At 36.5% G+C, this 26,075-nt stretch overlaps 1 protein-coding gene across 2 annotated transcripts in view; it reads right to left on the bottom strand.

Moving 5' to 3' along the window:
• The window catches only part of Uspl1 (ubiquitin specific peptidase like 1), a 38,995-nt gene extending 15,165 nt beyond the window's left edge, over positions 1 to 23,830 (bottom strand). Inside the window, exons 1-7 of one of the 2 annotated variants that reach the window (XM_026388405.2) lie at positions 23,715 to 23,830; positions 19,964 to 20,093; positions 19,327 to 19,455; positions 9,860 to 10,481; positions 5,235 to 5,345; positions 1,217 to 1,346; positions 448 to 513 (exon numbers count right to left, since the gene is read on the bottom strand). In XM_026388405.2, the coding sequence (XP_026244190.2) occupies positions 448 to 513; positions 1,217 to 1,346; positions 5,235 to 5,345; positions 9,860 to 10,481; positions 19,327 to 19,455; positions 19,964 to 20,026 (1,121 nt within the window). In that variant the 5' untranslated portion in view covers positions 20,027 to 20,093; positions 23,715 to 23,830. The remainder of the gene's footprint in view (positions 1 to 447; positions 514 to 1,216; positions 1,347 to 5,234; positions 5,346 to 9,859; positions 10,482 to 19,326; positions 19,456 to 19,963; positions 20,094 to 23,714) is intronic. The other variant, XM_026388406.2, reaches the window with a different exon arrangement.
• Between the last annotated feature and the right edge of the window lie 2,245 nt (positions 23,831 to 26,075).

The raw sequence follows: 26,075 nt of genomic DNA, 5'->3' as shown, positions 1-26,075 counted from the left end.
TTTTTAAATAAAGACTTTCTGTTGCCTGTCCTCTTCAGAGCATTCTGTCAGCCACAGATCTCTTGGATTGCTCCTTAAATGCCTACAGAGAGCCTCGTGTTTAAATAAATGAATATCTAAGCAATATTCTACTCCCACATCTTTATTTATTTAATAACTTACTAGTGAGTTAAAGAAAAGAGGAAAAGAATTTATCTCTATTGTAATAATCCAAATAAATGACCAACATGACCAGTTTGGTATTCTTTTTAATTTCCAGCCTGCAATACTTTATCCAGGTATCAATGGAACAAGAGTATCATATCAAATGAACACCCACCCTGACTCTTCTTGTGTGGCAAGTATATGACAGCAGAAGAAATCTGCAACTTTTTTCTTCTCCATGTTTCCTCCCAAGTGCCAATCTTAGGGCCCAGAATGTCACTCACTAAGGCTCCTAATTCTCACCTAGAGGACTCAGGGATGCAGAAAGTATGGCTGAGACAGTTCAGGTGCAGGAGGACTCTCATAGGACTAAGAGAAAGAACAGGGAAGTGTAGGTTATCTGTAAGATGCTGCCAGACTCTAAGAGCCTGAGATCTGTTTATATGATTAAAAGACTAAAGTTAATGAACAAAACAATGCCCTAGCTTCCAACAGAGGAGTAAAGAAAACACAGTTTCAAAGAATTCTGAGTGGTATTCTTAGCTGGGAATCTGAAGTGCTTCTCAGTTTTCCCCATGTCCTTCTAAATAAATTCTTGAGAAAACTCCTATTAGCTGGGCACAGTGGCACATGCCTGGAATCCCAGTGACTCAGGAGAGGAGGAAGGATCACTAGTTCGAGGCCAGCCTCAGGAACTTAGCAAGACCTTCAGCAACTTAGTTAGAACTGTCTCAAAATAAAATAAAAACTGGGGATGTATAGTTCAGTGGTAAAGCGCCCCTCGACTATATAAAAATAAAAAAGAAAAAGCCTATTAGTAATCTCTCAAATCATAAATTTTTAACCCTTCCAGTTTAAAGCAGCAAGCAAACTGCAGTTTCTTGCTAAAACGTGTCCTTTTAACCTTAGTAGTAGAGAGAGACCTTAACATGTGGTGGGAAATTTTGTCAAGGGTAGAACTATAGAGGGCAAGTGCTGGTTTAGGGGCCAAAGTTTTATTCAAATTATATTACTCAGAACCATTTCAATAGAATGAATTCATTTAAGGAAAAAAAAAAAAAAAAAAACTAACCTGTTTTGATACCGGTGCCCACACTGTGAACATTCAAAGTCCCAAGAAAAAGAATATGTGAAGAGCTTTTCAATGTGGGGTTCTATTTTTAAGAGCAAGGGAAATGCGAACACAGGGCTTTCCATATCACCTTTCAAGAACAATAAAAAATATATATATATTACTCTTACTTTAAAACTGCAAAAAGCAAACTCAAATAATGAACTGTTATCTTTTCTCACTGCATTTATAGTATGAATATACATGTATACAGTCTGATAGTTGGAGGGGAGAGTTTTAAAACCATTTTTTTTCCTAAAAAATGCCAGCACAAATTTAATTATCACCTCAGTTGCTTCTGTTTTTCTTGGTGGTAACATTTATGAAAACTTGAGACAAAAACAAAAGATCCATACTGTCTTCTCACATCTTTCTATTATTTCTCATGAAAAAAAAACAATTAAAATGTAACTTGTGAAGATAGTACAGAATAATATATGAATCTGACAAAAATCACTAAAACACCATTTCTATTCTGACCCTCTTTTTCTACATAAGAGGACCCACACACAAGGGCTAAAGGATGAGACTCAATCCTCCCTACTCTTCATTTACCATTCTTTCCAATCTTTTATTCAAGTCCTTTCCTTAAACTCCAGTAACTTTAAGATCTGAATTTTGTTGTCATTAAGACAAAAACTAGGGGCTGGGGCTGTAGCTCAGTGGCAGAGTGCTTGTCTAGCTGTGGGTTTGATCCTCAGCACCACATAAAAATAAATAAAGGCATTCTGTCCATCTACAAAAATAAAAATAAAAAATAAAAAGACAAAAATTAGTCAATGCTAGCTTCCAGCTTTGAGATCAGCAAGTCAGTTAACATGAAAACTCACACTGTTCTCACATTCACGTATCAATTGTTTTCCTTCCTCAGGGAGCTTAGATGGCCCTCCCTCCCCAAAAGAGCCCTCTTTCACCATCTAGTTCTCCTCCAAGCCTGCGACTATAGCTGTTTAGAACATGGCCAAGAACAGTCACCTTGGCAGGACCACAAGGCAGAGGGTAAGTGCTATTACATGAGCATGTTCTATAAATATCAGTAGGTACAAAAGCTATTTTAATAGTCACCTTTGTAATAGTTCCACTGCTATTTTTGTACAAAAACATATAAAATCAAAACAAAATATTTTTGTAAGTAGAAATACAAATAAATCTCCTAGAAATGAAAAATGTAACACCTTGAGAAATGCAAACTTGAGAACAGTAAAAGTCTGTAAAAAGTTATCAGGCTTTAAATGCTTACTAAGTATTACTGAAAAAGCAAACCATTTATACTTCACGACAACATAAAATCCTCAAATTTAAAATAAAATTTTCAGTGAATCAAAACATCATAAAAGAGCTCAAAACTGTTAATTAGTTACATGATGGCAGATCATTTGAGATAACTTAAATAGCCCCTAAGTTGATCTTTATTATTTTTCCTCAGATTACAAATTTTACTACAGAATATATAATACCAAAACCTCAGTTTAAACTTTCTGCCTAAATTAGTTAAGTGGTGTCTTTTTCTCTAGAATCAAACACCAGTTCCCCAACCCAACTCTTAACCTAGTTTGCATATGTCCCTAAAATACCTCCACTTGCCAAGATGCAAACCTTTCAATGACTCCTTCTGTACAGCTTTCTTGTTAATTGCTCATTGATAATAGCAGGCCACTTCCCCTGCCCCCAATCAGGGTTTATTTTGTTTATTTCTTAATAAACAAAAGTTCTAATATATCCTGGATATTACTTCTTTGTTCTATCCTTGCCCAAAAGTTTCAAAATTTAAGGGGTATTTACAAATTTTTTCCATCTTATTTGTAATTTTATAATTTTCCCCACTCTAAAGTAATAAATATATATATTTATTTATTTATTTCTGTCCAAAGTTTTAGAACCCTGCTTTTTTACACTTTGGTCTTTAAATATGCTGCAGTTTCTTTCCAACTATGCTGTGAAGTAGAGACCCAATGGTCCTCCTGTATCAGGAATCAAAATTACTCTTTACATTGACATAAATAAGCAGAAACTATAACAATAGTAGCTTCTACTTAAAAAAAAAAAATTTAAAAGTGATGATGAAGAAATGGACACTGGAGGGGGAAAACACCAAATTAAAGAGTGTTATCTTTGTGCAGAGATAGGAAGAACTGGGGAAGTGTACAAAGGGGACTACAGTTGTATTTGTAACATTATATTTCTTAAACTTCAGGGAGGGAAAGCAAAGAGAACAGTATACAATGTGTTCTTTTAAAACAACAATTAGGATGATAAAGGAGCTGATCTGGAAAAAGTTAACCAACATTCAGGGTCAGTACAGATTCTACTTGTCTTTATTACTCTGAAATAAATGCTAATATTTGGAATGACAAGACACAGATGGCAAGATTTTAAAGTGCTCTCTGAAGCAGATTAGGTTTCATTAGTAAGGTTTTAAGTTTTAATGTAGCACCTACCACTACTAAGTAGGTAGAGTATAAATAAGACAGGACTTTACCATCCTAGAAAAGCTACACCTGCTCAGTTATCATGATTGCACACAATAATATTTAATTTTTTTTTCTTCATAGAAAACCCCCAAGGCCAAGGGGGCACAAGAGATGCAATTTGCTTCAAATATAATTATCAGTGATAAGAAGGGTGGTGATTCTGATTAGGGCAGAAACACCTCTTCTTTTAGTCACACCTCAGGTTACCCTTTGGGGGGAGATGGGATGCGGAGCCCCTCAATTTGTATTCAGAGATGCTTTGGAAAAGACTCGTTTGAAATAGGTATTCATGCAAAACTTCTTTGTGAGGAATAGGGTGGATTACAAAGGAGCCTGGTGAAGTTTTAGGGTGATAGATCTATCCTGAATGGAGTGATCGTTATACAACTGTATACATTTAAAAGGTTTTACTATATGTAAATCATACTTTGATAAAAAGAAAAAATATGTATCCCACTGGAGATCCCACCTGATGATAAACGAGAACTGTTCTTTAAACCAAAAGGAGATTATGTCACAGACTGGCATATAGAAAACCTGTGTATTTTAAGTGGAAGGCAAACTCATAGTAAAAGTCTATGAAAAATTAAAGAAAACTAGGGGGTAGACTGTGAGACAAATAAGTAGGTCAAAAGCTGTCAGGTATGGACAAAAGACATTGTTTCTAGATACCATATCTAGGCCTGATGAAATAAATGCCATTCACTGAGAGGAAAAATAGAAGGCACTGATATTTTGCATAATTGAGTACAGGTACATACTAATACAAAGCACCATACATTATTAATAGAAGAGTTAATACACAAAAATAAAAAAGGGAAATAAAAAGGCACTCCTCAAACAAAACAAAACACCAAACACCAGTGGCTCCTTCTTGTAATACTAAAGGCATGTAGAAAGATCTGGATGGAGACTCTGGTTTCCTTGTTTCACTCTGCTCCCACAAGGCCAAAAATCAATTAACAGAGGACAAAGCAAGTTCCACTCTTATACCTTTTTTAAAGATGAAAAAGCTTTCCTGAAAGGTCTTCAGCATAGTTCTCCTAATATCCCACTGGCCAAAATTGTACCACATGTCCATTCTTAGAATCCACTGGTAAGAGAAGAATTACTAGACTGGTTTAGATCTGATTCTTAACCCTACCCACATATATGAGCCCCAGCACTGGTATTTACTTTTAAATTCCCTACATATTTCATAATGCACAGTCAAGTTTGAAAATGTTGAATTAGCCTATTGGGGTAAGAACTGGAGAAGCAACCAAGGGTGTGCAGTCTAAATATTCACCTGGCTCTGAGCACTGCATCCACTCTCAAGAGGTAGAACACCAACCTGCAGATTTATCTAAACAGCTGTACACACCAAAGATTCAATCAGTGGTAGACTCCTAAGATAAACTAGCCAGATTCCTGCTCCCAAAGAATCCAAACATCCAAAGTACTAAACCAATATTATACCTCCTTATGATGTACACATTTCTATGAGTTAAGGTACATCAATTACTTACCCAATGTGCATCTAAGCTGGGGCTGCAGTTCATTAAAAATTTCGCCTCTGACTTCATTCAGACAGGTCTCTATCTCTGTGAATATTTTTGAAGTAATTTTATACTCTCCATCTAGAAATACATTCAGAACATTATCATCAAAAAATTTCTCATCAATGTATATCTTTCTACATAAAATTTAAGACATTAATAAAAATGGAAGTTTATTAATTTGTGCAAACAGAGATAAAAGGCAAACATAAAATTACAGTATAATATATAATTCCCTTTTTATTTGTTATCAGCACAGTATCATTAGCATTTACTACCTGAATAAAAATATCACCCAAATAATCAGAGGTCTAGTAAAACATAGGTTGGAATCATTAGTGTTTCAATTTCAGGTTGAATTTTTTGTTTTGTTTTTAAGATTTTGGAATATCTGCATATACATTTTGGGGAGAAGAGCTAAATCTAACCATGAAATTCATTTATTTTTACACAGAGCCTGAAGTTAATTCTGAAAATTGTGTTTTGACTATGACCTGTCACATGAGGTCAGGTATGAAATATTCCTACTTTGGCATCATGTTGGTACTCAAAAGTTTCAGTTTGAGGGCATTTTAGATTCAGATTTTTGGATTAAGAATATTTAACCTTTAAGATATTTTTGTCCATCTCTGAAACAGCCGAAGCTCTCTTTATATGCAATTATTACTTACACTAGAAACAACTTCTAATAATTTACTCCACTTCGTATAACTTTTCTTGAATCTACCTAAGCATTACAGTTTTTATGCAATCCCACATCCTCCTTTGTTCATACAAATTTGCTTCATTAAGCACAGGGAGACTCAACACCATGTTCAGCCAGAGGAAGGAGAAGTTGTGCTTCATTTGTGAAAAATGTGACAAAAATGCATTCTACTGTCATGTATAACTAATTAGAACAAATTAAAAAAAAAACACAGTGGGCTAGCTGCACCCACTGTAACCAACAATCATTCCCCTATTGCTGGACATTTCTTTTTTCAATACCATAAATTTATAGTAATAACATCTTTGGGCACATATCTATCCATATTTTTGATCTCTTTAGGGTTAAAGTCCTCAAAATGGAATTACTGTGACAAGAAACTAGCCAAGATTAATAAATTATTTTGAATATAAGCCTCCATATACATCCGAGACTCTGGTTACTCTTAAGCAACAAATGGATCTTCTCTTGAAACTCTTACAAATGATACATACAGCTTGACCACTCTCTGCTTAGGTGTTTCACTAATGAAAATATCTCGATTGTCCTTAATAAAAAAAGTAAGCATTAACCCAAATTTTTAGTTATTTGATGATGGCAAAAAAGAAAATTTATAATGCAAAAAAAAAGAAGTCGAACATAATTAACATACAGATTGTGAAAATACAGTTATTCTATAGAGTATAACAAATATGAAATTAATTCTGGTATTTAATTATTGCTTTTCATCAATAATTGACTGGACAACTGTCTCAAAACATGTGGAGAAGACTCTGAGATTTCTGCAATTACATAAAACAGAAATAGAAGAAAAAGCCAAAGGCAAAAATGCTTATGAAAGCTGGGCAGGATGGCACACACCTATAATCCCAGCTACTCAAGAGGATGAGGCAGAGGACCGCAAAAAAAAATTTCAGAAGGGTTGGGATGTAGTTCAGTGGTCGAGCCCTTGCTTAGCAACTGTGAGGGTCCTAGTTTTATGCCTAGTTCTAGGAGTAAAAATTTTTTTTAAAAGGCTTATTTTAAAAATTGCAAAAAAAAATTTGCAAGTGAATGATGCATGAAAAAATTTAGTTTCAGGGAAACTTGAATCGAAACAAAAATACTCTTTACAACATCATAATTTTTTTTTAACCTTGGGATTAAACCCAGAGCCTCCCACATACTAGGCAAATAGTCTACCATGAACTACATCCCCAGCCCTTAGATTTTATTTTGAGACTGGGGGTTTCAGTAAATTGCCCAGGCTGGTCTCAACTTGGGATCCTCTTGTCTTAGCTCTAGAGTGGCTACTATCACAGGCATGTGCCGTCTAGCTCAAAGCCAAAGATGGCTAGAGTACTCTGAGATATTTTCTTCCACATAATGAAAATAGAACTATATTAGTATAACTCTTCTGGAATAAGAACCGTAATATTCATATTTTAACATCCCTCTTGACATCAATGAGCAATACATTCAAAAAAAATATACATATTTGTCATAATGTGAATCTGAAATAGCAAAAAACAGTAAGCAACCTAAATGGTCCACAGTCAGAAAGCAATGTACAGGATCCATACAAAGGACTGCACAACCAAAGTCACATTTTTTAATATATTAATGAATATGAAAATACCTACAATGTCAAGTGAAGAAAGCATGGTATGATGTTAAATCTGTCAAAGAAAATATATGCATAAATAAGATCAGGAAAAAAATATACCAAGACACTTCAAAAGAAGTTCAATAAAAATGAAGATCTTGTCCTTCCAGACAGCAAGACTTTTAAAAAAAGTCAAAACAGTGTGGGTACAGGGACAGACAAAACTGGGAGTTAAGAAACAGTTGCACATACATAAGACAAACATGGTATGGCAGGATCAACTTGACAAAAGGAGGAAAGCTAGAAAAACAGGCTACACAAATGAGAGAAAAATGGATCTTTACTCCATACCATACACAAATATTAACTTCTGCTGAATTAATAATTTCACTGTCAAAAACAAACTTTATGATTTTTTCAGTGACAATAATGATCAATGTCCAACTTCCTGTTCTCAGGAAAAGAAAGGCTTCTTTGCCACAACACTAACTCCAAAAGAAAAGCTGAATACTTTCCTGTATATCAAGACAGCTTTTAAAAAGTAGAAAAACAAGCCGTGCGTGGTGGTGCACACCAGTGGCTCGGGAGGCTGATGTAGGAGGATTGCGAGTTCAAAGCCAGCCTCAGCAAAAGTGAGATGCTAAGCAACTCATTGAGACCCTATCTCTAAATAAAATACAAAATAGGGCTGGGGATGTGGCTCAGTGGTCAAGTGTCCCTGAGTTCAATCCCCTGTACCAAAGGAAAAAAAGTAGGAAAAAAAGATGCATCTGAGAGAAGATTCAGCAACAAATATCTAACATAAAAATAGCAACAAGGATATTCAAAAATTCATACAAATCAGTAAGAACACAACAACCAACAGAACAAATAGGGATAAGACACTATTAAACACTTCACAGAAGAGCGAACATATGTGGTCAATGTACACATGAAGGGTCAGATCAAGCTCCTGAAATCTGGAAATGCAAACCAAGACCACAGACCACTTCATGACATTCAAATAGCAAAAATCTCAAGTGTAAAATCACTAAGAGAAGATGTCTTATAAATTGCTATTGGGAGTTCCTGACTGATACAACTACTTTGGAAAACAACTGCCATTATCTGAATGTCTGGACTCAGATATGGTAAATGCATTCCTATGGAATATGTAAGAGAAACTCTCCTACTATCTATACTCCTGGAAAATTATCCAAAATGGTCACAACAACAGTATTTATAATGGCAAAACAAGAACCCACTGTCCACTGACAAGTGAGTAAATCACAGCTGGTCCTCAGTACCTTCAGACTCAACCAACCATGGACTGAAAATATTTGGGGGGGGGGGGAATTGCATCTGTACTGACTGTACATGTACAGCCTCTTGTTCCCTTGCCATTATTCCCTAAACAACATAGTACAGCCACTGTTTGCATTCCACATTTGTTATATTAAGCAATATTAAGTAATCTAGACATGATTTCAAGTATATGGGAAGATGTGCATGGGTTCTATGTAAAAATTAAACCATTTTAAATAAGGAATTAGCATCCTTGGATTTTGTAATCTGTAGGAGGTCCTAGAATTGATTCTCCACAATACTGAGGGAAGAGTACATTGATATATTTCCAAAATGAAAAATACCACACATCAATGAAAATCAACAAACTGCAACTCCAGGCAGCTTCATAAACCCTTAAAAAAAGGTTCCAGAGGACACACCATATCTTTTTTAAAACATTCAAAATAAACTAAATTTGGCAATTTTAAGAAAAATTATTAAGTAGTAGTGACAAAACACAATTCAGGATAATGATTACCTTTGGGGGAAATGAAGGGCAAGATGGGAGGAACACATAGGTGGACTGAGTATAAAACAATGTTTTAATTCTTCTTGGGTTGAAAAGTAGGTTTCTGAGTATCCTATCAACTTGTGGAAAATTAAAAAAAATATATCCCTCCCTGTAAACATTTTGGAGGGCTGTAGGATTTCAGGTGATTTTTACTTGCTTCTTTATTCTACCTTTCAGTAGTTTAAAAACTTAAAAAAGATTTTACTTTGATGGACTGTGATGACGACTACTACCCTGACAACCACTGCTTCTTTCCCCCTCACAATTAGTTTTTGAAAGATGACCTTTGTGGCACTCATGATGCTGTGGCCGCTGTTATCTCATCTTCATGACACTATCCTTGAGTTTCCTGCTCCTAGGTCTTTATATAGTACAAAACCCTACTGATGGCATCTTTTCCACATGCTTTGAGACAAAACTCAATAACGTCTTTAAAAATTAAGGAGAAATAATGTACTACTACCAACCTTTAACTCCATCCAAATGATTGTTATACAGAAGCTTACTTGCTTGATCATATTTTTCAAACAACCTCCAAAACACAGATTCTTCCTTAGAACACAATTTAGTCACAGTGTTCTTTAACTCTTCCAAGTGTACCAAAGCTGACAAGAGACAGTCTAACCAACAGAGAGCATTAGTATTTTTCCACTGGACACAGAGAGTCTGGAGAAATGACGAACATTTGATCTCCAACGGCATTTCCAGTTCAGATGTATATCCTTCATTCTGAGGAGAAATTCCCCCAGTTTCAGAGACATCAACAGTAATAGGATCTTCTTCAGCCATATCAACATTATCAGCGTCCAAGGTCTCATTATGATCCAAGGAATGAGCAGTTCTAACTGAATTCTGTTGACTACTACTATTGGGTAAGTTTGACAAGATTTCATCATATTTGCGGTTCAAAACTTGTTCTCCATCAGTAACAAGATGATTTCTAGTCTTTTTGGAATTTGCTAAAAAAGGTGAATCATTACAGCTGGTTTCTAAGATCTTTCTTTTTTGAGGCTTATTTGGAATGTGACAATCTTCCAAATCAGGAGAAATTAAATTACTAAGTGATTTAGAGCCCAAAGGATAAATGCACTAGAAAAGAAAAATAAAATCATACAATTACAAAAATTCAAATAAGTAAAAGTTTTACTTTACAGTTTCTAGTTTCTACACTATGAAAAACAAATTTTTAGCATTAATTTAACATGAGAATATATTTATCAATCTAAATTTGAAAAAACTAATGACAAACACTATTTAATCAAAATGTGGACCCCCCCAAAGAAAAAATTTTCCTAATGAATTAAATCTAAGGTTTAATCTGAGTTATAACTAGGGTAAGATAACAAAGAAAACATATTTTTATGTTAATAAAAAAATCTAATTTCAAGAATATTAAAAAATTTCAACATTGTAAAGAAGTCTGAGGACCACTACTCTTTTGGAACAAACAGTGTAACATTTTAAAAATTGGAAAAGTATGTTTCATTTTTTTTTTTTGGTGGTGGGACTGGGACTGAATCACCACCCATTAGTACTCTACCACTGGATCATATCTCCAGCCCTTTTTGAGACGGGGTCTTGCAGGCATGTACCACCACACCTAACTTGGAAAAGTATTTTCAAAGTTAAAAAACTGCATGGATTAATTTCTGTGTTTCCTATATTTTAACACTGAGTATAAATCTAAAAACATGCTATTTTAGTTCATATCTAATGGGTTGAGAGAAAAATTGCTCAATTTTAACGACTCATCAAATCTAACTGGGCATTAACACAATTTCAACCAAATTCCAAAATGTAAATACATCATAAATCAGTGAATTTTTCTTAATTTTCAAGACCACCAAAACATTCTACAAGATAAATTCAAGAACCTATACACTAAATGCCCTCATTTAAAATATATCTTTTGGAAAGAGATACTGTAGTTCAGTGATAAAGCACTTGCCTAGTATAGTATGCAAAAGGCTAATTCAATCCCTAGCACTGAGAAAAAGTAATTTAAAAAATTAAATGAATAAATAAATAGCATACTACAGGGACACAGCCACATCAATGTTTATAGCAGCATAATTCACAATAGCTAAATTGTGGAATCAACCTAATGCCAATTTGTAAATGAATGGATAAAGAAAATGTGGTATACACAACGGAATATTATTCAGCATTACGAAGAGTATACAAATCAAGGCATTTGCAGGTAAATGGATGAAGCTGGAGAATATAATGCTAAGTGAAATTAGCCAATCCCAAAAAACCAAATGCCAAATGATTTCTGATTTAAGGATGCTGATCCATAATATGCTGTGGGGCAGGTATGGGGAGGATAGGGCAAAGGGGAAAAGGGGAGGGAGTAGAAGGGAAGGGGTATAGGGGTAGGAAAGATGGTGGAATTTGATGGTCATTATTACCCTATGTAAGAAAACATGAAAGATGTGAATCTACTTTGTGTAAAAACCAGATATAAAAAATTGTGCTCTATATTTGTAATATGAATTGTAATGCATTGTTGTCATATACAACAAATCAAAATTAAAAATAAATATATATTTTGGATGGATGTTGTTTAATGATATTCAATCTGTCACAACTCTGACATAATAAAATTATTTCTATGATAAAAAAATTAAATGAATAAATAAACAAAACATGCCTTTTTCTATACAAGTTTGGTAGACCGCTACACTTTGGTGGCCTTCAGTGAACTGAAGAACCATACCTTCTGGTAACTGATGTCCTCATACTGTCAAGTCCTCTACACAGACTGGGCTTAGGCATTTACTACCTTTGATGGGACATTTGGACACAAGATTCACATGAAGGTCTGATAAGCACTGGCCCATTCTTGTACTCTTGGAGGCCCTTCTTCAGTCCCAGCTATCATGCAGTAAGAAGCCCAATTAGTCTCAAGAAAAAGAACTGAGATTCCCAGCTGGTTCCCTAAGCTGAGCTCCCAAACAGCACTTACAGTCAGACATGTAAGCATTTTCAGTCATCACAGCAGATATTGTACATACAAGGATAAGAACTGCCTAGAGAACCCACAGAATCATGAAAATAAAGCCATGCAATTATTTAGTTTTGAGGTAATTCACTTCATAGCAACAGATAAGTGAAATGCACTGAAATCCCTCATCTAGCTTCTTCTATACAGTGAATACTATATTTAAAATACTACATTTGCATAGGCCTGCAACCCCAGCTAACTCTGGAGGCCAACGTAGGAAGATCACAAGTTCAAAACCAACTGGGGTGAGTTAGCGACACAGTTTAATAAAAAAGGATGGGCTAGCGATATTGCTTAGTGGGGAAGCACTTGCCTAGAAAGTGGATGCCCTGGATTCAATCCGCAATACTTGGGGATCAGGGTAGGGATGAAGGAATACTAACTTGACTAACAATTTTATATCTTGAGATTTCTCAAATCCTACCCTATGCCAGGAAACCAAAAACACTTTAAAAATCAATAACAATGCCAGATGTGGTGGCATACATCTGTAATCCCAGCAACCTGGGACACTGTTGACAGGAGGATCACAAATTTGAGGACAGCCTGGGTAACTTAGACCCTCTCTCAAAATAAAAAATAAAAAGAGCAGGGATGTAGTTCAGTGGTAGAGCACTTCTGAGTGCGATCCCCAGAATCACACACACAAACTAAAACTAAAATCAATAGCAATAATTGCATTTTCAGAGTCATAAAAGATTACATTCAAAAATATTGAAAGCAGGATCTCAAAGAGATGTTTGCACACCCATGTTCACTGTAGCACTTATTCACAATATCCAAAGGTAGGAAAACAATCCAAATGTGTGATGACATATATGAACTGATAAGGAAAATGGGGTATTATCCATTCAATAGAATACTATTCAGTCTTAAAAAAAAAATAAAGGAAACCATGTCACATGCTACAACACAGATGAACTTTAATGTCATTATATTAAGTGAAATTAATCAGCCACACAAAAAAACCATATACTGTAATGATTCTATTTATATGAAGTACTTAAGAGTAGTAAGATGTATGAAATATGATATGTCAAGAACTATGTAATGTTTTGAACAACCAATAATAAAAATTTTTAAAAAAAGAGTAATAAGATTTATTGAAATAGATCAGTGGCTGCCAAGAGCTAGAGTGAAGGGTGACTAGGGTATCTGTGTACAATTCAGTTGTGCGAACTCCAAAGAAAGTTCTAGAGATATACTGCATAACCATGTGAGTACACATAGTACTCCTGAACTATACACTTAAAAATGGTTAAGATGTTAGATTCTATAATTTTCTGTCACAATTTTAAAAAACAGAAACAAAATAATTTTTTTAAAAATTATCCAAATACCAAAAGTCCTTCACCAATCTCAAGCAGTCAAGATCTTGGTGTATATACATACTGCTTGTATCCCTATTTAATGAAAAATAATAAACTATGAGGGTCTTGGGCTACAAAACTTAGTGGCCTGGATAGTTTCCACACTTGCTTTACAAACGTTTTCACTGACTTTTTTTTCTATAATCTCTACTCTCATCACTAGGGCAACCAAAATTATAATTTGTTTTTACCGTAAGTTTTCCCTTTTATAAATTAATACTTTTATATTATCTCTTTGCATCTGACTGTAGTTAGCATTTTATTTAAAATGTAATAACTAGAATAAAGCTTTTTAATTTAAACCTAATGCTGTTTCTCAGTGATTTTTTTTTTTTTTTGGAGCAGCTTAAGTAATTTCCTGTTTTTATTCCTGAAAGACAGTAATAAGAAAACATGTTTTGTTTTGTTGTTGTTGCTTTTTTTGTTGTTGTTGTAGTTGGACACAATACCTTTATTTATTTATTTTTATATGATGCTGAGGATCAAACCCAGGGCCTCACATGTGCTAGGCAAGTGCTCTACCTCTGAGCCACAACTCCAGCCCCTATTGTTGCTGTCTTTGTGTGCAGTGCAAGGGATTAATCCCAGAGCTTCTCACATGCTAGACAAGTGCTTTATCCTGAGCTACATCACCAGCTATCATTTTATTTGGAAATTAATTAAGCTTCAGTCAAAGAAATTATAAAAATAATTTATAAATATTTCATGCCCTTTCCTTCTTTTTTCTTTCTTTTTTCTTTCTTTTTTTTTTGGTGTTACTGGGACTATTTTCTATTTTTTAGGTACTGGGGATTGAACCCAGGGGCACTTAATCACTGAGCTACATCCCAGTCCTTTTTATTTTTTATTTTGAGACAGAACAGGGTCTCCCTAAGTTGCTTAGGTCCTCACTTACTTGCTGAGACTGGCTGGCCTCCAACTTGTAATCCTCCTGCCTTAGCCTCCCTAATTGCTGAGATTAAACATGTGTACCACTGTGCCTGCCCTTTTTGTTTTGAGACAGGGTCTACATTGCTTAAGGGCTTGATAGATTGCTCAAGTGGTCTCAAACTTATTATCCTCCTGTCTGGGTCTCCCAAGTGGACAGGATTACAGGTGTGTGCAACCATTCCCAGCTACTTATGCCCATTTCACAAATGAACAAGTATTTTCTTTGATGACTTAACACTATTTAAAAATCTCTTTATAGCTGAACAAAATGGCACACATCTGTAATCTCAGCTACTTAGGAGGCTGAAGCAGGAAAATCACAAATTCAAGGCTTGCCTAAAAGCAAGATCTCAAAAAAAAAAAAAAAAAAGAAAAAGAAAAAGAAAGAAAGAAAAACAAAGTATGCAAAATCCTTTTCATTATAAATCTTTTTCTTAAAAAAAAAAAAAAAAAAACAGGATTGAATAATAAAATCCTCCAAAATAATGAACTACTCAAAAAAAAGAAAGGTTAAAACATTTTAAAAATACTTGAAAAGTTCCAATTTGGTATTAATTCTAAATTAGTTTAGAATATTAAATTTTTTTTTCAAATTAAGAAACATTTTAACATAAATAAGCAATTGGGCTGGCGTTGTGGTTCAGAGGTAGAGCGCTTGCCTAGCATGCGTGAGGCATTGGGTTCGAACCTCAGCACCACATAAAAATAAAACAAAGGTATTGTGTCCACTCACAACTAAAAAATAAATAAATACATAAATAAGCAATTAAAAGGGGTTCCCACATGCTTCTTCCAATTTAGAGCAAATACATGCAAAATGCTCAGCGGACTCCAAGTTTTGTAGAACTCTTTACATATTATGTATTCAGGGGTCTTATGGACTATGAACCAGCAAACTATCTATAAAAGGCTAAAAAATAAACATTTTAGGGTTTGTGAGCTACACAGTCTCTGTCAAAAATATTCAATTCTGCTATTATAGTGCAAAAGCAGCCACAGATGTTATAAAAATGACTGAGCATAGCTATATTCCAATAAAACTATTTATACACATGAAATTTGAATTTCATGATTTTCATGTGTTATCAAAGAGACTTCTTTTGATTTTGATTTTTCCCAACCATTTTAAAACAGGAAACTCACTCTAGCTTTTTATCATACAAAAAGAGTTTGCTGACCCCTGCTGTAAACCAATCTACTTCACAAAGTACACTAGGCTCATACTGTTGATTGGTAAAAAAAAAACCCAAAAAATTTAAATTAGATCAATAAATTACTCCGGTTCTGTGTGTGAGAGAGAAAAAGAGTTACTAAAAGTTGTACCCAGGGGTGCTCAATCACTGAGCTACACCCCTAGATCTTTTTATTTTGAGACAGGTTCTTACTTAGTTGCTGAAGTTGGCCTTGAACCTATGATTCTCCTGCCTCACCTCCCAAGCTGCTAGGTTTATATAGGCATGCACCCACATGCCTGGCTCAACTCCAGTTTTTTTTTTTTTTTTAAACATCTGCACTGTATATTCTTAAAATTCTTGACTATATATTTTCTCCTTATCACCTAAAAAAGAATGCTTAAAATACTAAAAATGCAAATAACATATCCAATCTTAATAGCTAAAACCTACTTCCTGAAGACAGGAACTGCTCTATTGTTATTCTCCTTGGTTAAAGAGCTCTACTGAATATCACTTATGTATTGTTCCAGGAGGGCAAAAGTACTTTCATCTAAAAGCAATAAGATTTTCTCTTTCCAATGGTCACAATTCAACAACTTTAAGTTAACTAGCAAACACTCTGAATATAGCCTGTTAATTAAGAATGAGCCCATGAAAAGCTCCTACAATCAACCCCTCACTGTGGGCAACAAAGTCTACCTCCTGCTCCAGGGATATGCCTCTAGCTATTTTCCCAAACTGTCCCTCAATGAATACAACTAGGATGCTGGTCTTTTTCCCAGCATACTTAAAATTTTAAAAAATTCTTTCACATCTATGCTTCTCCTTCTGTCTGCTCCACTCAGGCTTTTATCACCACTGCTTCACCCAATCTATTCTTCCTGAGGTGTCCAAGGACCTCCAGGTCACTCTAGTCAAAGATGAATTGGGTTGTCCTCTTCCCTGAGCTCTCAGCAACATCTGACAATAACTAACACATTCCCCCCCTTCAATTTTTCACTGGACTTCCTGCACAATGCACTCTCTTACCTGATTTTACTGCTACAAACTTCTCAGACTCTACTGTGGTCCATTTCATCTTCCCAACTTCTTAATGTTGGAGTGGTTCAGGGCTGTTATTAGACCTCTTTTATCCACTCCTAGGGGGACTCTTCTAACTTTATGATTCAGTTAGCCACATGCTCAGGACTACCAAGTGTTCTTCTCTAATCCCAAACTCTCCACATACAGCTCCAACTACTTACGCCACAGATGTTACAAGTCTCAACCTTGATTATTCTGACCTCTCAGGGGTTTTAGCTTTGTGTGAGAACTGGGAACAAAACTAACTAGTCTCCTGGATTCAGTTCTTGCCCATTACATTTATTTTTCAACCCAACAGTCACAGCGATCCTTTTAACACATAAATCAGAATATGTTACTCTTCTGCCAACAGTTCCTCACTTCAACCAGAATAAAAGTCAAGAGCTTATCATGGATTGTAAGACCCTACATGGTTCAGTCCCCAATTATTTTTCTAACTCATCTTCTATCACTCTGCCTCTCACTCAAATGCATCTCAGCTGGTTTCGGTGCAATAGCATAAACATGACAGGAAACCTCTCCTCTCTCGTGGCCCTCCTAGTGCTTGCTTCTCCTAGTGCCTGGGATGGCTCAATACTCTCCACCCCACCCCCTCAGGCCTTAGCTCAAATTCCACTTTCTCAATGAAGCATTCTCCCCACCACTCTTTAAAACTGTGAACAATTCCTCCCAACACTCCAGTTTTATGTTTCTTAGTAGCACTTTTCATCATCTGACATAAAAAAAAAATCATACTTCACTTGTTATTGTCTTTCCAAATCTAGAACATAATCTCCTCAAGGGTAAAATTTTTGTTGTTGCTTTATTCATCCCTGTATCCTAGCATTGTATTGGAAAAAGTGCCAACTCAGTGACACTCATTTGCTAAATAAATGCATAAGGAAATTTGTTTCTATGTGTAAACACGCCTGGGATTGTTTTCCCTCAAATTACACCAAGCAAAATATCTATTGCCAATTGTGTGATGTTGCCTTGTATTCCCAAACTGGGCTGTTCATTAGATTCATTCTCAAAAATTACAAAACTATAGAAATATGGGCCAACTTTAATGAACAGTGTCTAGAGGTGAGAACCAGAAATATGTTAATAACATTCCAGATGATTCTGATGAACTGCTAGTTGAGCTGGAATGATTCTGATGAACTGCTAGTTGAGCTGGAATAAACAGGTCTGAAATTAGCTCATTACATTTTCCTTTTTTTTTTTTTTTCCTTTCTGTACTGGGGATTAAGCCCAGGGCCCTCACACATGTCAGGTGAGTGCTCTCCAGCTGAGCCACATCACCTAGCCAACAGACCTGAAATTAGAAAACCACAATCCAATCACAGCTCTGGCACTCTATAAAGATCTTCTATTCCCCAAACCCTCTGAATCTAGGGTGCTTGTTTTGTTTTGCACAGTGCTGGGAATGGAATCCAGAGACTGACTCATGCTAGATAGTGTGCTACCACTGAGGCACATTCCAACCCTGAATATCTTTTCTTAAAAAAATGGGAATACTTATCTTGCAAAGCTTTGAGAATTAAAACATGTACAAGAAAGTTTCATAAAGTGTCAAGTACAGTATAATGTAGAATATTACGGAATTAATAAGCTCCTATATAAATGTTGTACTGGTGGATACAATTACTATAATTAAAACATATTTAGAGCCTTTTAAAATTTTTAAGTACAAACTATTTAGCACATAGAATAATACTGTTTGGGGACTAATGATTTCCGAAATACTTTTCCAGGTAAATTAGAAGGTAATAACTTTTCCAGTCTAAAAGTTCATAAACCAAAGAGAATAACTACTACATGCTAATAACTAACAAGAACTCCCCACCAAAGTTAAAAAATAACGTATGCAACAACTAAGGAATCCAAATGGAAAAATGACATAAAGAACCAAACAGATTTAGAAACTCAGATTATCTATGCGTTAAAAAGCTACATTCTAGGGGCTGGGGTTATGGCTCAGTGGTAGAGCACTCGCCTCGCACATGCAAGGCCTAGGTTTGATCCTCAGCACCACATAAAAATAAACAATTAAAACCAAGTTATTATGTACAACTACAAAAAATAAATAAATATATTTTTAAAAATCTACATTCTAAAAATACAAATCAAAACCGGTATGATAGCGCATGCCTACGTCCCTATAACTTGGGAGGATAAGGCAAGAGGATCCAAGTTCAAAGCCAGCCTCTGCAACTTAGCAACACCCTATATCAAAATAAAAAATTTAAAAAGGGCCAGGAATGTGGCTCAGTGCTTAAACACTCCTGAGTTCTATACCCAGTACCAAAAACAAATTGAGTAATAATAATGAAGAAAAAAAAATCAAAAGACTAAAACTTATGTGCTGTATTAGATTAATACTTTACCTGCAGATCCTCACACAAAGAGATAGATTCTTGAAAACTAATTCGGTAAGTCTTTAAGGCTTTTACTTTTCCCTTCTCTCTACAAGCGGGGCAATACCCATCTGAGGTAGCTTTAGCTGAATTATAATTCTAAAAGAGAAATAAAGCAATTAAAATGAAAATATTTTTAAATCATATCAAATTACAGAAAGTTCAATTAGAAGTGTCCTGGCAAGATTAAACACGTCAAATAAAAGAAATGCATAAGGTTTTAAATTTAACTATTACTGAAAAAAGAATATCATAAGAATTAAACTTTAAGTGTTAAAAACAGCATCCATTTTATTTGCAGGAAGAAAAAAAGTAGCATCAACTGCCAGGGAAAATGTATGTTCCATATTTTCAAAGAATAATAAACTATAAGGTCTGTTCATATATCAATAAACACAGAGAGGTAAACACATTAAAATAATCTTTCGCCATTGCTGTAAGATTTCCGTGGAAGATACACCATTTTAGAAGTTAATTGGTAAAATTAAAACTGAATTTAAGTGTCAAAAATAGAAGGGGGAAAAAAAAAAAAGAACAACTTTGTACTGAGCCAAAAAATAAGTTCACTAACTTTTCCCAAATACCCCACCATGGGGAGTGAAGATACCCCTATATCAGCCCCTGGTCCAATCACTGGCAAACCATTTCCAATCTTCGGAGAATCCATCATTCCGAGTCATTGGCTAATTTATGTCACTTGAAACATGTCAATATCACTAAGGATTTTTCAATGAACCCTGGAAAAAAAAAGTCAATAGACAATTAAATAAAAATTCTTATTCTAAAAAAGAGCTATGATATTTTACAAAAGATACATATTTTTAAGTATATGTTGAGAGATCTATATTCTAGGATAAACATATTCTAAAATTGTGATCATGAAGTTGAAAATATCTAAATTTATTTATATATTAAGCAAATGTGTGAGGAGAGGGCAGAGAACAGCAATAGGATGTATTTTCTTAGCAGACTCACTTGTAAGCAAATTAAACAAAATTTGTTGTAGACGCAGACACTATTTAAAGCACCCTATATTCACCAGAATTTGAAAATTTAAGTTTTTAAGAGCCTATGCACAAGTTAAAACAAATAAGCCAGCATTATAATGATAAAGTCTCTAAAACCCCCCAGATTCACTGTTATTACTTGACAGGGAAAAAAGAACCAATGAACCACATACATTCCTACTGTTTTCAACCCCCAATACCTCCCCAATTGAGAATGCTACCTTTTAAAAGTTACCAACAAAATACAAAATTCATGTTATTTGTAAACAATCTGTACCAGAACTAAAATATAAACACTGCCATAGTACAAATTACACAACAAGCTTGTTGAATGTAGTCGCATGAAACAGAACCATATTCAGTAAAAAATTATGACACGCAGCTCAGAATAAGGAAAAAGTTATTAAAGGCAGTTTAAAATATAGAAAAATCAGATATAAGAAACTTTTAAGTAAGGTAAATTACCACTTGGCTACAACATTGTTAAGTAACTTCAAGCATAAGTTACTACAAAGCCTAAGAAACTACAATTCTACAACAACCATCTTCTGGGAATCAGTGGCTCACAGATTCACTTTGAAAACTGGTTCTACTATTCTGTTCTAGTTGTATAAATTTTACATACCTTCAAGCCAAGGAATAATTTCAAAGATTAAAAAAAAAATTAAGTATCAGTGAATCTCAATTTCCTATTCCTAAACCACAGACAGGGTTTCTTAACTACAGCACCACACTTTTTGGACCAGATTAATTCTTTATTGTAGGTGCTGTCCTGTATATTGTAGAATATTTAGCAGGATCACTGATCTCTACCCATGAGACAACCAAAAATGTCTCCAAGTACTGCCAAAATGTACACGAAGAGATAAAAGTGTCCCATTGAGAAGTACTGCCATGGGCTGGGGTTGTGGCTCAGAGGTAGATCGCTCGCCTATCATGCGTGAGGCCCTGGGTTCGATCCTCAGCACCACATGAAAATAGAATAAAGACATTGTGTCCACCTATAAGTAAAAAATAAATATTTAAAAAAAAAGAGAAGTACTGCCATGAATGTTACTACAAGGTGGATGCTTGTTATTTTCAGGCTCTTTATGGACAACACCAACTTATGGTCTCTGGCTAGTTATAATCTACTTACAAAAAAGAATTTCAGGGGGCTGGGGTTGTGGTTGAGTGGTAGAGTGCTCACCTAGCACATGCGAGGCCCTGGATTTGATCCTCAGCACATTAAAATACATACATAAGTAAATAAATAAATAAAATAAAGGTATTGTGTCCAACTACATCTAACAAATAAATATTTAAAAAAGAAAAAAGGAATTCAGGGGCTGGGGTTGTAGCTTAGTGGTAAAGTGCCTACCTATCATGTGTGAGGCACTGGGTTCAATCCTCAGCACTACATTAAAAATAAATAAATAGGGCTGGGGATGTGGCTCAAGCGGTAGCATGCTCGCCGGGGTTCGATCCTGAGCACCACATACAAAGATGCTGTGTCCGCCGAAAAACTAAAAAATAAATATTAAAATTCTCTCTCTCTCTTAAAAATAAATAAATAAATAGATAGATAAAGGTATTATGTCCACCAACAACTGGGGGGAAGAAAAAAAAGAATTATAGGACACAGGAAAGAGTCAAACTTGTACTGTCCAGAGTGACTATCAGCCCCAGTTTTGCACCTGCTGATCTGGGCTAGAAACTTGTTAAACTGTATCATTCTAAGGATTAAATGAAATAATGCATGTCAAATGCTTAACACTTGACACATAACAAATTTATAACTACTCCTAGTCCTAATTTCCTAATTGTATTTATTTATTTATTTATTTTTGGTGGTGCTAGAAATCCAATCCAGGGCCTCACACATGCCAGGCAAATGCTTTACCACTGAGCCACAACTCAGGTCCTAACTTTACACTTAACTATGCAGAAACTGTGCAGTGTACTTTCTATCATTCTGCAGCATTCTCAAGAGATACTGATAGGCTAAGTATCTTCAATATTTTTTTTAAATGAAAATCTCCATCTGCCTGAGGGATCTAGGAAACCATTTCAGATTGTTCTCTCTCTCAATTACAGACACAAAACACAAGGAGCCTTCAAATCTTCTGACACTACCACCCAACATTTCAATGAGAACAGCTGGTAGGTTGTGGAAAGAAATAATGAATATTCAAAATCTCCCCCCAAAAAAATACCAGAGATAGGTTCTTCAAGTCTTCTTTCAAATACAATTTACTCTTATATGCAATCCAGGAGTGGCTAATTACAACTTAATATGTCCCTTCACTGTCTTCTATTCAGAAATAACGTGTTCCTCCTCCCCAATCTCAACCAAATTTTGCCATCTCCAGCCTCCTAAATATAGACTAGAAAGTGTGAATCGTTCTCTGCTTTTGTTTTTCTTTTCTTCATGTAGTAAAAGTCACCAAAGTCTGTGGACAGTTCTTTGGAAATGTTTCAAATTCTTACCTCTCTATTCCAATCTTACTCCACCCATCTCTGTCAAAGTGATGCTCCTATAAAACAAGTCTGAGTTTGGCACTGCTCAGCTTAAAAATCGCCTACTTACTGCAGCCTGATTATAGGAAAGTCCATCCGAACACCTCAGAATGACCTAAAGATACTAAGTACTATGACCTCATTGCATGGTGAAACCAGCCTAGCTTTAGGGTCTCCCTCCACTTCACTCTTGGCCCCTTTCTTCATACATCCCTTTTCAATACTTCTGTAAGCCACTGATGCTCCAAAGGTCCTCAGTATGCACCCAGTTACAGCGCAATGAATTTGTTAGTGAAGCTGACCATGAGGATGGCAAAAAGCACCCAATTAAACTTAGTTCACAGTGCTATGTGAGAAATGATAAAACCCAGAGAAACTGTGCTCAAAGGTGCTTGCACCCATTTGAACTTGCCCTTGGGACCAAGTGGGCTCAGCACGTGAACTCTCAAAGGCAAGGCCACCAGAGACTTAAAGGCGAGGAACGGGATCAGCTTTTAACGGCCACCCTGGTACCAAACCCCAGGTGTCCTGAAACAGAGACGGACTGGACAGAGACACGAGAGTTTCAAACCCCAACCCTGGAAACCCCAGAGACGCCGCGTTCCGTTAACCCTGCCCATCTCCAAAGCTTCCGGGAGACGGAAACAAACTCTGATTTCTCTTCAGCGTTTACCTCTCTGTGACCAAATAAATCTCTTAACTCCAACTCTTATACCTTCGCCATCAACCTTTCCCACCTGAACCTAGTCCCTGCCCATCCTTTCAGAGTGCCCACTATCCCATAGGGCATCTCAGGTGTTCCTTTTTCCTTATTTCGAAAGCCGAAAGAAACTACTCCCTCTTCTCCCTTACCTGCAATTGGAACTCCCCCTCTTCGTACCGGATCGGTCCGAACTCCACACCACCTAGTTGTTACGTTCAACCCACGTTCCCTTCGGACTACTCCTCCCCCACCGGCATCTCCGCTAGGAAAGCAACTTCCGGTTTGAGTCCGCGGCAAAAAAAAGTCCCCCTTCCTGCTGCACGCGGGGCTTGAAAGGACGTCGGCGTCGCGGGGAAGGCGAAGATGGGAACACTTCCGGAAGGGATCCGCAGAGGCGTGGCTGTCCGCCCTGTAACCGCAGCCGCAGTTTTAGCTGCGGCTAAAACTGACGAGGAGGGGCGGGGCGGGTGGCTTCCAAGCTCGCCGAGTGTGAGTGGCTGGGTTTGGGGAGGCGATGTTTCTGGAAGCTGCTGGAAAGCACTAGAGTGACGGAGGTGACGCCGACGGCCAGGGGGTGGGGCGTGATTAAAACTAGTGCGCGGCCCGCAGCGGAGGGATTACGCTGCTGAGGAAAGAGAGAACCGAGCGTCTCTTTGCGCCCTGTCAGGGCCGCGCGAGCCGGGGCTGGCCACCCCGGGGGCCCCTGAGTGACCCTGGGGGGTGGCGCAGCAGAGGGGAGGACCGCCATGGAGGCTCTTGGCTGGCGCGTCTCCTTGGTGCCACGGTCGCCACGACGGGGCCACGCCGGGCACCCCTAGTCCGCTCGCTAAGCCTCGGTGAGAGCCGAGCTGCCACAGTGCCTGTTCACAAAGGGTCACCACACACGGAGCTGCCCCTCCCTTCTCCCTAAACCCCACCTTCGAGGCCAGGGGCTTTTCCACCAGGATTCTGGGGTGTTTCTCCTCCTTTCCTCCCTCCCAGATCTTCTAACGGTAAGGGGAGTAGCGAAAGCCCAGGGACGTGGCTCTCCACGACCCGTGGTGACTCCTGAGCAGCCGACCCGTCCCTGCTGCACTGGTCTCAGCTGCCCTGCCTCGTTTTAACTTCAGAGGAAGGGGGAGTTCTCATTGAGTTGATAAGTTGCGAGGCTGCTTTCGTAGGGAGGTCATGTGGTGCACGGGACGTGGTGACCGCGTCTGCTGTTTCTGGAGTCTGCATTCTAAATCTCAGGGCAGCCTATTCAGAAGTACTTTGGGGATCGATTGTTTCTGGGTCCTAGGATAACAGTTTGTAGTTTACTGACTGTCTCTTTACATCGTCACCGTGTTGGGCATTTTGGCGTTTTGGACTGTGGGTTTCTTTCAAGTGCTCAAACGAAATGATTATATTCTGGAATAATGCTGATGCCTTTGATAGGGTGATAGGAAGGAAACAAGTCCCGTGTACGAGGAAATTAGTGACTAAAAGAGATTTTAGTTTGTGGTACTTCTGAATGTCAATGGCCAAGAAATCCAACAAAGAATTGTTGGTTTTTTTCCTCCAGATGAAAATAGGCTGGTTAGGTTTTATTTACTACTTTTTTTTTTTGTAGTTGTACTAGATTATTAATGTATTGTGCATTCGTTGTAAAATCTAATAATAAAAAATTCATTATTTTGAATTTATGAAAATTTGGAAAAGTAGTATTTCCTCCTGAAATAATAGCTTTTTTCTTGCTCTCCATTGCCATATCCATTTTTAGAAATACAGTAATAAACACTTGCTGAATGTTAATTCAAATTGAATAAAACCAAATGCAAATGTAGTAAAAAATTTGAGATTGCAAAGCAACATCATTGACTAAGTTATGTCAAAAAGCAAACGTTTACAAAGTTGATTTTTATTCTTTGAGTGAAATTTTGATTTTTTTTTTTTTTTTTTTTGGCCAGGAAAGATGTTAATAATGACAGGAATAAAATGGAGATGGATGGGGCTTCAGTTGTTTTGGTTGTGTAATGACTCCAGAGCCTTTCTCCTTGTAGAAAGTTAGGAAAGTCTTAAAGGAGAGGATTCAGATATAGGCGATTAGAAGAATTTGTCTAGAAAACTCCACTTACATTTGTGTTAGAGAGCAATGGTCCCAAATTGGTAAAATTGTTTGTATTTCTACTTATTCCTTAACCAGTGTATTTGGAATGCTCTGAGTACTCCAGAGGCAGAGTGCAGTTACCTTCCAGTGGCTTCAAGCTGTTGCCTTCACTCCCTTGTCAGCAGCATGGAACACAAATTACACTTCTTTATTTCCATTTATAATCTCACGTTTAATACATGGAAGCTTGTTTTTATTATTTATTAATATAGTGAACGACTATAGTAGTACAATGCCATACAATTAGGATCTCCTTTTTTTTTTTTTTTTTGCGCTTCATTTTCTCTCATGATGTCAATTCTTAATAGATTGGCTCTTTAACCAATAAACTTTTTTATCTCAGATCTGGAATATAAAAGCTGCCTGCTGTGATTCCTTGTGT

The sequence above is a fragment of the Urocitellus parryii genome, chromosome 2 (assembly GCF_045843805.1).
Source record: "Urocitellus parryii isolate mUroPar1 chromosome 2, mUroPar1.hap1, whole genome shotgun sequence".
Taxonomy (NCBI): domain Eukaryota; kingdom Metazoa; phylum Chordata; class Mammalia; order Rodentia; family Sciuridae; genus Urocitellus; species Urocitellus parryii.
Note: the sequence above shows the minus strand (reverse complement) of the source record. Positions and strands in the feature narration are given on the sequence as shown.